The 14577-nt window shown below is 42.2% G+C and overlaps 2 protein-coding genes across 2 annotated transcripts in view; one reads left to right on the top strand and one right to left on the bottom strand.

Moving 5' to 3' along the window:
- The window catches only part of LOC104951744 (cleavage and polyadenylation specificity factor subunit 1-like), a 4700-nt gene extending 3649 nt beyond the window's left edge, over positions 1-1051 (top strand). The window contains exon 7 of the mRNA XM_010778476.1: positions 975-1051. Within this exon, the coding sequence (XP_010776778.1) occupies positions 975-1051 (77 nt within the window). The remainder of the gene's footprint in view (positions 1-974) is intronic.
- A 1489-nt stretch (positions 1052-2540) lies between these two features.
- The window catches only part of apbb2a (amyloid beta (A4) precursor protein-binding, family B, member 2a), a 24777-nt gene continuing 12740 nt past the window's right edge, over positions 2541-14577 (bottom strand). Inside the window, exon 7 of the mRNA XM_010778475.1 lies at positions 2541-2744. Within this exon, the coding sequence (XP_010776777.1) occupies positions 2541-2744 (204 nt within the window). The remainder of the gene's footprint in view (positions 2745-14577) is intronic.

Raw genomic sequence — 14577 nt, 5'->3', positions numbered from 1 at the left:
AACACGATGTCTCGCTCGGCAGGTTTTCCCCATTGTGTGAAACGATATGAACAAGATGTCAGACAGAAGGATGAGAGACATGGGGTGTTTCTCAATGTCAAGGAAGGATGCTCCAGAGCCACTATTTCAAGGATGCTACGTCATCGAGTCCCGCCGAATGACTGTTCCAATGTCTAGGATGCTTGGAATTCTACCAAGCCCGGCGTCCTTCGTAGCGAGAAATTTCGAGGCTGCACATGTGTATCCTCCGCGGTCTTAAAATCCCCACAATGCTTTGCGCACGGACCAATTTCCTAAAATCTGTGGCGGAAAATGTAAGGCGGGGCCTCTCATATGACGCACACCTGCACACTTGCTCGCCTGTTCCATTCTTCGTTCTCCGAATGCCTGGAAGGATAGTTGCGTAGCTTCTGAAGGAAGTGACTCGGAAGACATGTGCTACCAAGGAAGCATCCTCGACATTGAGAAACACCCACGGACTGCATTTAGGGTTTTTTTTTTTTTGGATGGAGGTTCAACGTAAGGATACGATCAGTGCCTGGAAACAACACACTACCCCGGACCATTTCAGCCATGATGCAGCCAACAGACCAGACATCAACTGAAAAATGAAATGACAAACCACCAAATTAGCATGCAGGACTGGAAGACAAACTGAAAAAATAACCCCAAAAACATAAACAACATAACAGAAGGGAAAATTATAAATAAACAAAAACATGATGTGGGGCCAGGTGATGTGTTTGATGCATGACAGAAATGAATTGCATGCAGTTGAGTGCACTCATTGACCTCGGTCAGCGTCCCAGGAAGAAGATGTAAATTGTATTTGACGTGACATTACGATGTTTACACTGAAATCGAATGGAAGAACTTATTAAATAATGTTTAAGATGCAGCAGGTTGATCGAATGGTGAATACTGAGCTTTTAAAAGTGAGACACTGACTGTTAAGGTCTTTGTTTTATTTGCAGAAATGCATTTTAACACCCTCTGTATCCTCACTGCAATTCATATAACTTGTATGTTCTACTTCGACAAATCCACCTGAGAAATTATTCATATTCTCCCAATTTCTAGATCAGAAGGCAGATTTTTTTTGTGTTATTCTGGGGAACAATTTATCTTTTTGTGCGACTGTTGCTATGGCTTTTTACAAAGGCATATGGAGAGCAGTTTGAGGATACACAAGCGTATTATTATGCAAGATCTCAGCTATGAACGAGCAAACTTCTCAATTCTATTTCCGTTTCTTTTTCATGTGACTGTCTTGAAGCTGCAGTGCTGAAAAGAGAGAGAGAGAGAGAGAGAGAGAGAGAGAGAGAGAGAGAGAGAGGGAGTGTGAGTGTGTGTGTCTGCATGAAGAGCAGGTGGGTGGCTGTGATTTGAGGTGTCAGGCAAATCTGAGAAATAGAACGACTCTCGTTGCTCACAGGATTTGATCTCCGTGCGATCCGGCAGATGAAAAAAAAAGAAAAGGGAATAGCTTGAAGAGATGAAAGACGTTTCGGTGCTACGTTGTTTTTCTTTCAGGAGAAATGCCAGACACTGCTGCAAGCAGCTCAAGGATACAATCCCTTCCTGGAAAAAGGATTTTGTGGCGAACCATTTCTGCCATAATGCAGCCCACAGCCCAAATATCCACTACATGTGCGCAGCGTAAAAAGGAGGGAAAAGAGAATAAGCAAAAGAATGCAACAAGTCAGCAGGAAAAATTATTTTGGTTGAAGAGGAGGAAGGACAAGAGAGTAAAGGTACTCTCCTGAGTTTGTAATAATAGGAGCTTTATTGCTATATATCGACCTAATGATTTCTGTACAAAAGGAAAAAAGTTATTCTCTGAGTTCTTTAAAAGTCCAAAAATCTAGATTTGCTTAATTTACTATTATGCATCTAAGCTGATACCTACCTATCTGCGTGGCTACTAGAGCCTTAATCATGTTTTTATCGAAGGGAATTTAACATTTCAGTAAGTATGAGTGTTCGAGAATTGGATAGAAAGGCTGAAACCACTCGTGTGTCTGTGTGCTAAATATGAAACTATAGAGAATTAGCTTAGCTTAGCATAAAGACTGGGAACAGGGATAACCAGCTAGCATGGCAGCCATTCTTTACTCTAGCTTCATATCTAACAAACAGACATGAGTGGCATCAGTCTTCAAAACCAATTAATGGCAACTAAGCATATTTCTTAAAATGTTCGACTATTCCTTTGTTACAATTTTGCCTAAACTGTGACAGGAGCACCAAGAGAAACTGCTGAGTCATGCACAAGTCACTGTTTTCATTCTGGCGTTTTTAAAGCCAGGCTGTATGGAGCGCAGGACCGGCAGCCTCTTAATAAAACATCAAACGCATGCTGAAGCGCTGCTGGTAACTGGAGTCCCCCGACAGGAAGTTTCCCACAATGCACCTCTGCCCAACATGCCAACTTCCCCGGACCCCTTGAGTTTGACATTTACAGGAACAGCGAGTATGTGAGAGTGTGTGTGCTGAAAAACATCCCATGCAGCAGGCCAGGCAGTAGCTTTCGGAGCTCCTCATTGGTCGCTGAGAAGGAGCTGCTTCTTGTACTCACCGTTGGCCTGGTAACCCATGCCCAGGATGACTTCGGGGGCGCGGTAATATCGGGTCACAACGTAGGGCGTCATCAGGAGGCCGGTGGCGGCGGTTCGGGCCAAACCGAAGTCCAGGATCTTCAGCGTGCAGTCGGACTTCACCACGATGTTGCTGGGCTTCAGGTCCTGACAGGAAACACAGAAGATTCAAGATTCAGATTCAAGGCTTTTATAGAGTGGTGCAGTGACGAGTCCTAAAACCCGGAAGTGAGTCAGCATTTTACCACTTCCTGTTCCCTCGTCTCAGAGCCAATGGGATTTCTCCTTAAGATTTTGGAAAATAGCTGAAATAAGGTCTGTGGTTGACACAAAGTTAAGAGACGGATCACGTTTGGTTCTACGACATTAAATCCGTCAGCAGTGACCCCACTGGTGATTTCTGAAGAGTTGACGTGTCTGAAAAACGATGGTTGTTACCAAGTGGCTGAATAGGACTACAGAAGTTGTGGAGGACGTTGTAAGTCATTACGCCGAACACGTAAACACTCCTCTAAGTTTGTTTTTCCCCGTGTTCTGCAAACTGTTCAAACAAACGCTTCAACTTGTACCATTTAGAATCTATGTGTTTGAATATGGATCTGAAGTTAGCGTGACGTTGAAGTCGTGCTGCTGTACTCGGCTGTAGTTCCTTTATAGCATAACGTTAGCATTTAGCTTCTAGCCATTAGATTTATGATTCGAAAATTATAAAAGTAGGGAAGACATGTGGGGATTATCCGGCTGAACAAAACGTGCATTTATCAAACAGGTTTGTTTTCCACAGACATTATTTCGAGCTATTTTCCAAAATCCTATGGAGAAATCCCGTTTTTTTTTTTTGTCGAGGGAACCAGCAGCTTACTTCCGGGTAAATACGTCATCCCTGCACCGTTCTATTATCTCAAAATCGAGTCTGATGGGTTAAAATATGGTGGATTTTCCAAAAGAATATGCACTTTCTATGTTGCAACAAAATGCGTCTTCAAAGTACCACGTTTTCTCCAGTTGTTTCCAGGTCAGTAATTCACATACTCAGAGCATCTAAGCATCACTTTAAAAATACTTCACTTAGTTCACGATTACCAGTCACCTTCAGTGAGAGGGTCAAAGGTCGAAGTCAACATCCAGCAGACGGAATATAAATGTTCTTTTGACCCTGAACGGATGATCTGTAATGAACACACTGAAGTGAGAGAGAAATAAGAGCAGCAGGGAGACTTCTTCCTCCTCTCAGGGAGACTCTGAATTACACTTATGAGTAATAATCCTCCGGCACTCACCCTTCAGAGGCGCCTCAGTTTGACTGATATTAGTCAAATTGCGTCATGTGCTTTTAAAGATGACTCTCTTTAAGTGCAAGAGGAGGGTGTTGAAAGCAGAACGCAGCTTCAAAGGAAGATCTCTCCCCGCCAAGGTCAGCTCATATTTTAACTCCAATTTCAATACTTTATGAGCGTGACTGTAATTAAAACCATGAGGTCAGCTGTCGGATATATTATGGAAGAGCAGACAGCCAGGTGAGCCCGGTTATTAGCTTTAAAATACACCACAAAAACTCGAAATCTGTCCCAGTATCTGTGTCTGATATCTAGTCAGAATGTTTCTCTCCACCTGATATATGACATAATAACTTCAGAAGTAACACTGCAGTGAGATATAGGCTCTTGTTTTTAGACAAAGCATCATCTTGTTCAGTCAAACAATCTTATTTTGAGTTGTATCTCAGATGATACACATTTATTTTGACATATTTATTAGAACTAACATCCGAAAACAGAAAACTTTTGAGCAGCTTCCGCCCTCAGCTTCCGCCCCAGCTTCCGCCCCAGCTTCCACCCCAGCTTCCACCCCAGCTTCCACCCCAGCTTCCATCCCAGCTTCCACCCCAGCTCCACCCCAGCTTCCACCCCAGCTTCCACCCCAGCTTCCACCCCAGCTTCACCCCAGCTTCCCCCCCACCCCAGCTCCACCCCAGCTTCCACCCCAGCTCCATCCCAGCTCCACCCAGCTTCCACCCGAGCTTCCACCCGAGCTCCATCCCAGCTTCAACCCCAGCATCCACCCCAGCTCCATCCCAGCTTCCACCCCAGCTTACACCCCAGCTTCCACCCCAGCTCCACCCAGCTTCCAACCCAGCTTCAACCCCAGCTCCACCCAGCTTCCACCCCAGCTTCCATCCCAGCTCCACCCAGCTTCCACCCCAGCTTCCACCCCAGCTCCATCCCAGCTCCACCCAGCTTCCACCCGAGCTCCATCCCAGCTTCAACCCCAGCATCCATCCCAGCTCCACCCCAGCTCCATCCCAGCTCCACCCCAGCTTCCATCCCAGCTCCATCCCAGCTCCACCCCAGCTCCACCCCAGCTTCCACCCCAGCTCCACCCCAGCTTCCACCCCAGCTCCATCCCAGATCCAAAGTAATGTTATAGTATCTCGAAAAAAGTAATAGTATACATATGTTAGAAAAGTCATATTATAGTGTTTGTATAACATGCCAAAAAAAAGTCATAGTAAAGTATGTTGGAAAACATTTATAGTATAGTTTATCAAAAGTTGTGAAAAAATATCTGTGGAAAAAAAAGTTGTGAGAAAAAGTTCTGTTCATTAGAATCAGTTTCTGTTCAGAAGACAAAAAACACATTTTCTACGATACAGATTTTCTTTTATTGAGAGTTTTCATATACAATATAATATATATTTATAGTATGTAGATGAATTGTTTTTTAAAAACTAAAAAGTAATTCTGCGTCATCTTTACAGCCGTGGGACTCTCCTAATGAACACTCGAATATAGACTTTTATTTTACAGTTGCATAAAAATACATCCTCTCATTTGTCGAGAATTTGTCCAAAAAGAAATAATATTTACAATTTGAAAAAATACTGTGAATGTTAGATGTGCTTTTATTTCCCTTCTTGTACTTCAGCAGCCCTTTGGTGTTTTTTTAAAGCCGTACCTCACTCCGAAGTTTCCGTTATTTCTCAGCTTTTTAACCTGAACGAATATCTGCTGGTGTCGTGGAAATCAAATCAGAAAATAATTATTTCATATTAACAGTTTTAGGGTCACAACTCACAACGCTTCACAAACGTATACATTTAAAGTGCTTAAAGTTTTCAATTAAAAAATATAATTTTGACTTTTCTTCAAACATTTATCAAAACATGGACTTTTTTCTAAATTCAGACTTTTTACAAAATGTAGACTTTGTTCCAAATTTAGACTTTTTCCAAAATGTTATCTTTTTTTTCNTGGCCGCGTGATGATCCAATGAAGGAAACGGTAATTCAGTATACTAGGCCTCACCAGCATGAATGTGCTTATTCTTCTAGCACATTTTCTGGTTCGCTGCCCTCTAACTGCTAGCTTGCAGGTGTCAAAAGGAAGCAGGAAGAACAAACCCGACGAATCAGGGTTTCTAATTAACAGGAGAGAGGAAACGTTTTGGAAGAACAGATGGGAAATACAAGAGCAATCAAGAAAAAAAGCAGGCAGGTCCTCTTCCTTCCTAACAGGGAATTATTGTAGCATGAAAGCATGAGGTATGTGTGTGTATGTGACGAAGATGAAGACTCGAGGACAAAGCCGTGGGTGATTCAGGGTTTAAGTCATGACACTATCCCTTCAACATTAATGGCCATCACAGAATTCACATCTCTTTGTAAATTTGCCTTAACACATTTGTTCAAATGATAACATATACTTCATCCATATATTGAGATGTGGAGAGTCAGGTTGAATCCACTTAATCATGAATGCACTGAAAATTCCTGTACTTGCTGGTTGGCAGCAGATGAGACAGTTTTCATCTCAAAGCCTCCCAGCATCACTCCTTGGAGAGCACCTTTGAAATGGTTTGGATATTAAGATGAAACCACCTTTCTTAGGGCGCAGTATGTGGATATGATGCCAATTGTATTTTTACATTCCCTTAGGCTTGAGGTCAAATTATTAACACATTGCGTCCATTGAAATCTCTCAAGTTTTTTAGTCCACATTTTATATTCTCACTCCCATTATCATTTACTGCTTCCATTAAAGCGGGTTTGACATCTTGTATTCTCACTATTATGTCTCTGTATGGGGATTCCATAAAGGATCGTGTCCTTGGTCTTCGAAACCAAACCTTGTTGGTTTCCCCCCCCCACACACTCGCCACCTGTTGCGGTTGTCAGCTATTCTTCAATGGAAAAAGGACACTGAAACATGGTTGCAAGCTCACAATACTCATTTTGCATCATGATACATTTACCTATTCTCTCATTAGCGCCCTCATTTAATCGTGGAAACATTTGCTTCATTATTTGTGTCACTCACAGGCTTGCCATAAGCTTAGCTGGTGTTGCTGTGATACCTGACACACACACACACACACACACACACACACACACCACACACACACACACACACCACACACACACCACACACACACACACCACACACAACACACACCACACACACACACACACAACACACCACAACACCACACACACACACACAACACACACACACACACCGAAGGTAAATAGTGATGGGGACGGCTGAGCTGAGAGAAGAAGACTTCGCAGAAAGTGGGTGGTAGGGATGAAACAAAGCTACCTACACTGGAAGAGACAACACACATGCTCACACAGAACATGAACGAATGGATACATTTCTTCCGTATATGGAGTTCGTGAAGCTGCAGAACACTGAGGTAGGAGCGTTCCTGAAGTGTTTTAGTACATTAAAACATGAACAAGGTTGGCACATGCAGGGAGTCCATGTCAGGGTTGACAGATGAAGCCAAGCAAACACCACTGCGAACACAATGCACGCGCGCACGCACGCAAGCACACACTCACCACAACACATACACAACACACAAACACACTCTTTCTGCTCCCTCGAGGAGGCGAATAAAACACAAACAGAAATATGGCAAAACACAAAAACAGCATTTATCACATCCGCTGTCTTTGCGGTTTATGGAGTCCATTAACAGCGACTGCTTCCTCTTGCTTAATTGTGTTGCCTCACACAATTTGGATCGGATATTGCTTTGTGCCTGTGGCCACGAAAATGATTGTGTTTCGAGTAATAGTGTGTGTGGTGTGTGTTGTGGTGTGTGTGTGTGTGTGTGTGTGTGTGTGTGTGTGTGTGTGTTGTGTGTGTGTTGTTGGTGTTGTGTGTGCTGCAAGTGTGTGTTATCCAGTGCACTTCCTTTCACGGACATTTTAGGCAAGTGTCTGTCACCAAAACAGCAGGAGTGCGGCATTGCCTTGCATACTACAAAGTGATTCTTTTATGAGTCCTGCTTCGCTCTCTGGGGGGCAATCAGACTGCTATTAAACATTCATGCATCTCCTTGATGGGGGAAAAACAAACCCTGGCCAGTGAGGGGGCTCGCCTGATTGATTTAACCACCATGATTTAGGGGACCTTGTTTGGTTGCTGTACTCCTTGAAGAGCAACAAGTGACTTTGGGGCGAGGCAAAAGCTACTGATTTGATACCTGAGGTGGACATACATGTATGTGATTGCCACAAGGTGGGGTTGGAGGAGGGGTTCTTGGGCAAAAACCGATTACTGAAACAATGGAGAGGCACGACGATCACAATCAAACACACCAGAAAGAGTCATTACCTTTCTCTGGGTCCCGGGAAGCAGGAGGGAGGGAGGGAAATAAAGGAAAGGAATGGAGTAGAGAGAAAAGAAGGTGGTGACGCAAACATTGGTAAAGAATAAATGAGTCAAAGAAGGAAGGATGAGAAAACATGTGGTATGCCAACAGATGGAAAGGGAGCAGAGGGTTGAATAGAAAGAGACAGGGGGACAAAAAACAAGAGAAATGTTAATACACACACCCAACTCTGAAACACAATGCTCTTTCACCTCAATCACGGTTTTCCTGTGAGGTGTGTATGCGTGTGTGTGTGTGTGTGTGTGTGTGTTCATGAGCTGAGGTTTGTGTACTTTTTATTTCAGTGGCTCAGCGTTACACAATAATATGACACAGCACACATTTCCTGTTAGATGTTCCAACGTGCGTGCGTGCGCACACACACGCACGCACGCCACACACACACACACACACACACACCCCCTGTTGCTACTTCAGATTTCCCTCCACCTTTTCCTCCTCCCCATCTCCCTTTCATCCTCTCTTTTGCATTCACTCCTTAATCTCCCTCTCCCTCTCCTCACTCTCTTTCCACGACAGGAGAAGCCCCAAAGAAAAGGACAGAGTTGCAACGCAGAACATTCATATCAGCAGTGAAACTCTCATAGCCGCTCTCTTCCATCCTGTGGAGTCGCAGGCTGAATAAAGAACAGAGGCTTTCATTCAAACACATCTGCCTTTGATTCTTTGATGATCCACTTAGTCTGTGTGCTACGTACCGTCTGTGTCTGCATGTGTTCAAATGCATATTTCTCTCTGTGTATTTCCCATTTTTGACTTCCATTCATGACTTTTCCTTTTGCTCCGAAACCATTGTATTTATTTTTGCTTCATTTCTTCTTCTTTCTTCACTTTGAGTCACATTGCTGGAATTGAATTTCAGTGTCAGGATCCTGAAAGGACCAAAAGCTGCTCTCTCCACACCTCTGCAATATTCCCCTTTCTTTGATTTTCGTTCCCACTGATTTGCATACAAGTGTCAAAGTGTTGCATATGCTTTATTACTGATTGAAGAACTATCAAACACAGGAAAGACTTCTTCCTACAAAACTTCTACAGTGTGTTTATGATCACAAGTGGATCTGTCGGCCATTGGTCAACACTTTTGTTCTTTCACACCGGAAATGAGCCAACAAGGAATAATATCAAGCTTTTAAAATACAATGACTGAAGCCTCTTGAGGCAGTGAAATTACAAAACTGTCTCTTTCATTTTGACTACAGTATAATGCCTCATTTAAAATGTTAATGAAGGTAATCACAACACCCAGTCATTAAGTCCTAAAGTAATACTGTCATCCACTAATAAACGCATTACATCTTTTAGGGCATTTAAATAAATGAACTAATTTAAATGCATAATCTGCTGTTTTCCTTTTCTCCACATTAAGCTTTGGGAACAGATATTTAATTCTTGTGGGGGATTTTCAAATTCATGTACCATGTATTCATGTGTGGAAATTCTCCTCTCTACATGCGAAAAAAAGACATTTAGATTCCAATGATTGTAACTCAGATATGAAAAGACACATTTCACATGTAACGGTTTAAGGGAACACAGGATGCTTTCAGGCAAACAGCTTTTTCAAAAGATGTTGACATTTTATGGAGGCAGAAAGAAATGGGTGTGTTCTTACTTTAACATGAGGGACATTTATCTCTGATCTCGGTTAATGGAGGGGATGACACATGGTGGAGAGAGGCAGGCAGCCAATCAACTAAACACCCAAGATGGATGACACATAGACCTCAGAGGTTTTGGGAGAGTTTTTGGCAGGGAAGTGAGGAAGGACGATGGATATATAAAATGTCAAAAGAGGGGAGTGATAAAGGCGAAAGCAAAAATGAAAAGCTGGTACTAAAGTAGAGAGGAATGAGAAGGAGGTGTGAGACACTAAGGAGAGAAAAGAAAAAAAGGTTAAACGAGGTACGAGATGAAAGGAATGAAAGCAGAGGGATGAGTTAAAGCAATACTCCCACCACTCATGTGTGTTTTCCTCTCTCACTGCTCCCCACATCTTTCCAAAGCGGAATAAAGGACGACTGACTCACTACCAATCTCTCTTTGATCCTGGCCGGCTGTGAGGCAGCCTCGCCCGCAGAGGATACGTACAACTCGGAGATTAAATGAGGTCACGACTGCAGATGTAAAGTGAACTGGAGTCTGCAGCTCTGACATCACCCCAGCTTCAGCATTTATAAGAATTGACCACATTTAAACATGGTTCAGTCGTTGATATTCAGGGCCTGATGCATTCACACATTTCAGTTATATTTGGATCTCCTATACCTACAGTTATTTTCCTATTCATTCATTACATACAGGCCATTCAAATATATTGTTAAAATCTGATAAACTGCTGTCAAGTGCTGAAGACAAATGTGAGACGAAAAAATAATCCATAATGCAAAATGCTGTAGGCCAGGGGTTCTGAGGGGAGGTTGTGAAAGTGATGTCTTTGCATCCATTAAAACGGTTTTCTGCATGAAATGGGAATATTGATTGTTAGTAATGAATGCAAGGAAAGCTGCAACAAAAGGCAGATCAGTCGCTCTCATGTTCGAGATGAGCTGAAGTTAGGGGCCGTCTTAAAATGACATGCAAAATGTCCAAGTGAGCTTTTTCATATTTCTTTCCTTTGGAAACTTTGTTTTCATCTGGATCTCATGGACATTGCCTTTATTTAATTATTTGTACTTAACGCCCCAAAATATTTAAGAAAAGTCATACCATATTTCCAAAATAAATTCTGACGTGCATTTTCCAAGTATTACAATTATTATATCTCCATACACATTGAACACTACACAGCTTTATTGAAACTCAGTTTGCATCAAGATTATTCTTACATTTTGAAACTGTGAATTATACAAACCATGTTTTATAACTTTATTAAATATGGTAAACTTGAATTTGAAGTTGAATTCCATGTAATTCCTTTGTTTCTGCTATAGCTAACCTATGCCTACTATATTAAACGTAACATGATTCCACATGTTTACTTTTGTTACCCATAAAATGAGAAGAATTACAGCTAATAATTAAAAAGGTCAATGGATTGAGGGATATCAGCGAAAACTGCTCGGTGTTTACTTTTTTTCCCAAAAGCATTACAATTGGCTATTTGTACTGATAATACTGTATCATTCAAATGTTTCCACAAACTTTGTAAAGAATGACTTCACGATGCATCTTGAGGTGCTAAAATGTTGTAATAAAACCAAAGTGTCCACAACGGCTGCAGTAAAAGAGGCATTATAAGAGGCTGTGAAAACAACATGTAAGTATTCCCCCCGCGCTGCCGTACATCTCCTGCTCTGAAGCTCCCCAAACCATCTGTCACACACGCACACCGACACAAGGGGCGCCGTGGCATCCCACACACTTCACACAGACTTCAATTAACAGCTTTACAGAGTGTCTGGGCCGCTATGCTAATGAACTTACATATGCATGGGAGGCATGTGGCGCAATGGACTAGTGCGTTGGTGTTCGGATCAGGGGAGCACAGGTTCAAACCCCACTGCAGTCAGCATGTCGTTGTGTCCCTGACACTTCACCCCAAATTGCTCCTGTGGGGATTGCCCACAGTATTGAGTATGTAAGTCGCTTTGGATAAAAGCGTCTAACAAGTAACATCCAATCAAGTTTTATTTATATAGCACATTTTTAAAACGATTTTTGGTTGAGCCAAAGTGCTGTACATACAATAAAAACACTTGACTACAATAGCAAAAAGAAGACAATAAATGTAATGTCATGTAATATGCTAATTGCACAGCCAAATGCTGATTAGAAACGTCGGAGGAGGAAGTTCTTGTGACTCCTGTCAGCAGAAAGAAGATGGGAGGGAGTGAGGGCCAGGTGTGTGTGTACAGTGTGTGTACAGTGTGTGTACAGTGTGTGTACAGTGTGTGCGATCCGGTGAAATATGTTGCACTTATTGATTGTGACTGGACTGATATGATTACTGACAGTGTTGTGACTTTGGCAAGAGACCAAAGAAAATGTGGATCTGATCCAGTGAGATTCATCGCTTCTACGTGGCAGGTGAGAGCAGCACTGAGTGGAGACAGCAGCTTGATGGTGATTCAGAGGAAAGCCCTTTCATCACACTGTAAAGAGAATAGAAAAACACCTCGCAGGCATATTTATATTTAGCAGCTGCTTCACTCCAATCGTTGTTCTTTGGAAAAAGCTGGTTTTTCTAGCAACAGCTGTGTGAGACACTTTATTTATAAGCTTACTTTAAAACTTAATGCAGCGTGAAATCCTCCTCCGTTAAGCAAAGCACTGCAGTTTCTTTAAGCTGAATTAAATTATCAGTAAAAAGGCTACATGAACACAAACAGATGACAGCTATAATAATATTCATGAGAATTATAAGAAGTAACTGAAGATGAAATCCACCCTAAAGCTCCCTTTGTAAGTGCTGAAACAGTGAGGAAATACTTACTGCTGCCACAGCCAACAAATGCTTTTTTATTTCCCTTAATCTGCATGTAATCTGCTCGACAATTCTCAATTTCCTATCGTCTAAACTTAATAAATGTTGCAATACACTGCTGTGAGGAAACTGCTGATAATTGTGTTTGCAGAAAACAGCGTGTGTTGCTCACGACTGAAGCTGATTGTAGTTTATTGTAATGGAACGTAGAATATGGAGATAAAAAGCCCAATAAAAGTCACAGATTGCCAAAAAGCAGAGATGAAAAGTAAACACTTTAGAGCGCTGCCGACAGATATTGGCTTAGTTTTACAGTGCTGCACTATTGATGCAATGCTAGTGTCCACTAACTGGTATTTCAAGTTGTGTCATTAGCATGCTTAGATATCCAATATTATAATTAGAGCCAGACTAATACTGGATTTCTGAAGCCAATCCATTATTGATTTGAGTCCTAAAAACATGAAGATATATTGGTGAGTATTGTTTTAGCATAAACCATCATCTTTTAAGGATCCTCTTCACATGGTTTTCAAAAAGGTATGCCTAAGATAGCATTTACAGTTGATAAATAAACCTGTCAGTGCTCTATTAATATTACATATTTTTTCTAATATAACTTCATATTTATTCAATTTCCTCATACCTCATTCATCACCTCTACTTCTGTCCACTTTCTATGCATTACAGTAAATGCCAAAAAGGATTCCGTCCTCTCTGATTTCCAAAGTTTCTCTCTTATATGAACTGAAAGTATGAGAACATGTGATGTGTTGCACAGGAAGTAAAGCCATACAGGGGAGGTGTCTAATTTCAGGCTATATAAAGGACTTGAGCTGGTGAATAAACTGTATCGCGTCACACATGTTTCTTATTGTTTGTAAAAATGACAATGACCTGAAAGACCTGTCCGGAGAGTCCTGGTTTTAAACACACACAAGATAAAACGTCATGTGTGTGTGAATGAAAGAAATGAGACACCTTGCTGCTTTCAGTTTTTATGCTGAGCTAATGTAATCTCCCACTGGCTCCAGCTCATTTCTTAAAACACAGAGACTGAATATTGTCCATCTTCCCATCACTCCTCATCTCTTGGCTAGAAAGTGGACTTGCAAAACCATATTCCCCCAAACTATACCTTTTATACTGAGATGGCAAAGTGACCAAAAGAGTTTATGGAGCAAGATGTGGGAGTTAATTTGTGTGTCACTAAGAGCAAGACCAGTAAAACACAGATGCTGTGGAGCAGTTAAAGTGTGTGTGACAGCAGAGCAGAGCAAGCCCCTCTGCGACCTGGTGAATTAGTCATGGCCCACAGCCATTAGGCCTAATGCAGAATGTCGTACGTAATTACCTCTCTCACCGTCGAATTTGTTTACAGCTGCCAAGATGAGCAGCAACAATGAAGAGCGGCGGGCAGAGAGCCGATGAAGGAAGCGAGGAGAGGCACCACCACGACACACACTCCTGTCTCTACACACACACACACTCTCAGCATGCACAAATACACGCCACATCACCAATATGGCCAGGCGGCAAAAAACTAGACAAGGTCAAGTGAATTAAAAAATAAAAACGGATGTCTACGGTGTATTAAACAGCGCACACAGCCCACGGCACTGCCTGCGTGATCGAGCCAGCACAGTTGACGTTGTTTACACCAAAAGCAACTTGCATCAGTTTGGATTAGTATTGCCTCGTGGTGCCTTTGCATCATTTCTAAGAAAACGCAGAGATTTACAGAGCTGGTTGTGGAAAATGGTGTCCACTAAAGCGGAGAAACCGCCACAGACCACACCAGTTTTGTGCAGCTTTGTGACCCATTCAAAGCATTTGGGTGCTGGCAGCAGAGGGACGGGGCCACGATCTGGA

The sequence above is a fragment of the Notothenia coriiceps genome, unplaced genomic scaffold (genome assembly GCF_000735185.1).
Source record: "Notothenia coriiceps isolate Sejong01 unplaced genomic scaffold, NC01 NC01_scaffold00019001, whole genome shotgun sequence".
Lineage (NCBI taxonomy): Eukaryota > Metazoa > Chordata > Actinopteri > Perciformes > Nototheniidae > Notothenia > Notothenia coriiceps.
The sequence above is the reverse complement of the archived record's forward strand: the minus strand, read 5'-3'. Positions and strand labels throughout refer to the sequence as shown.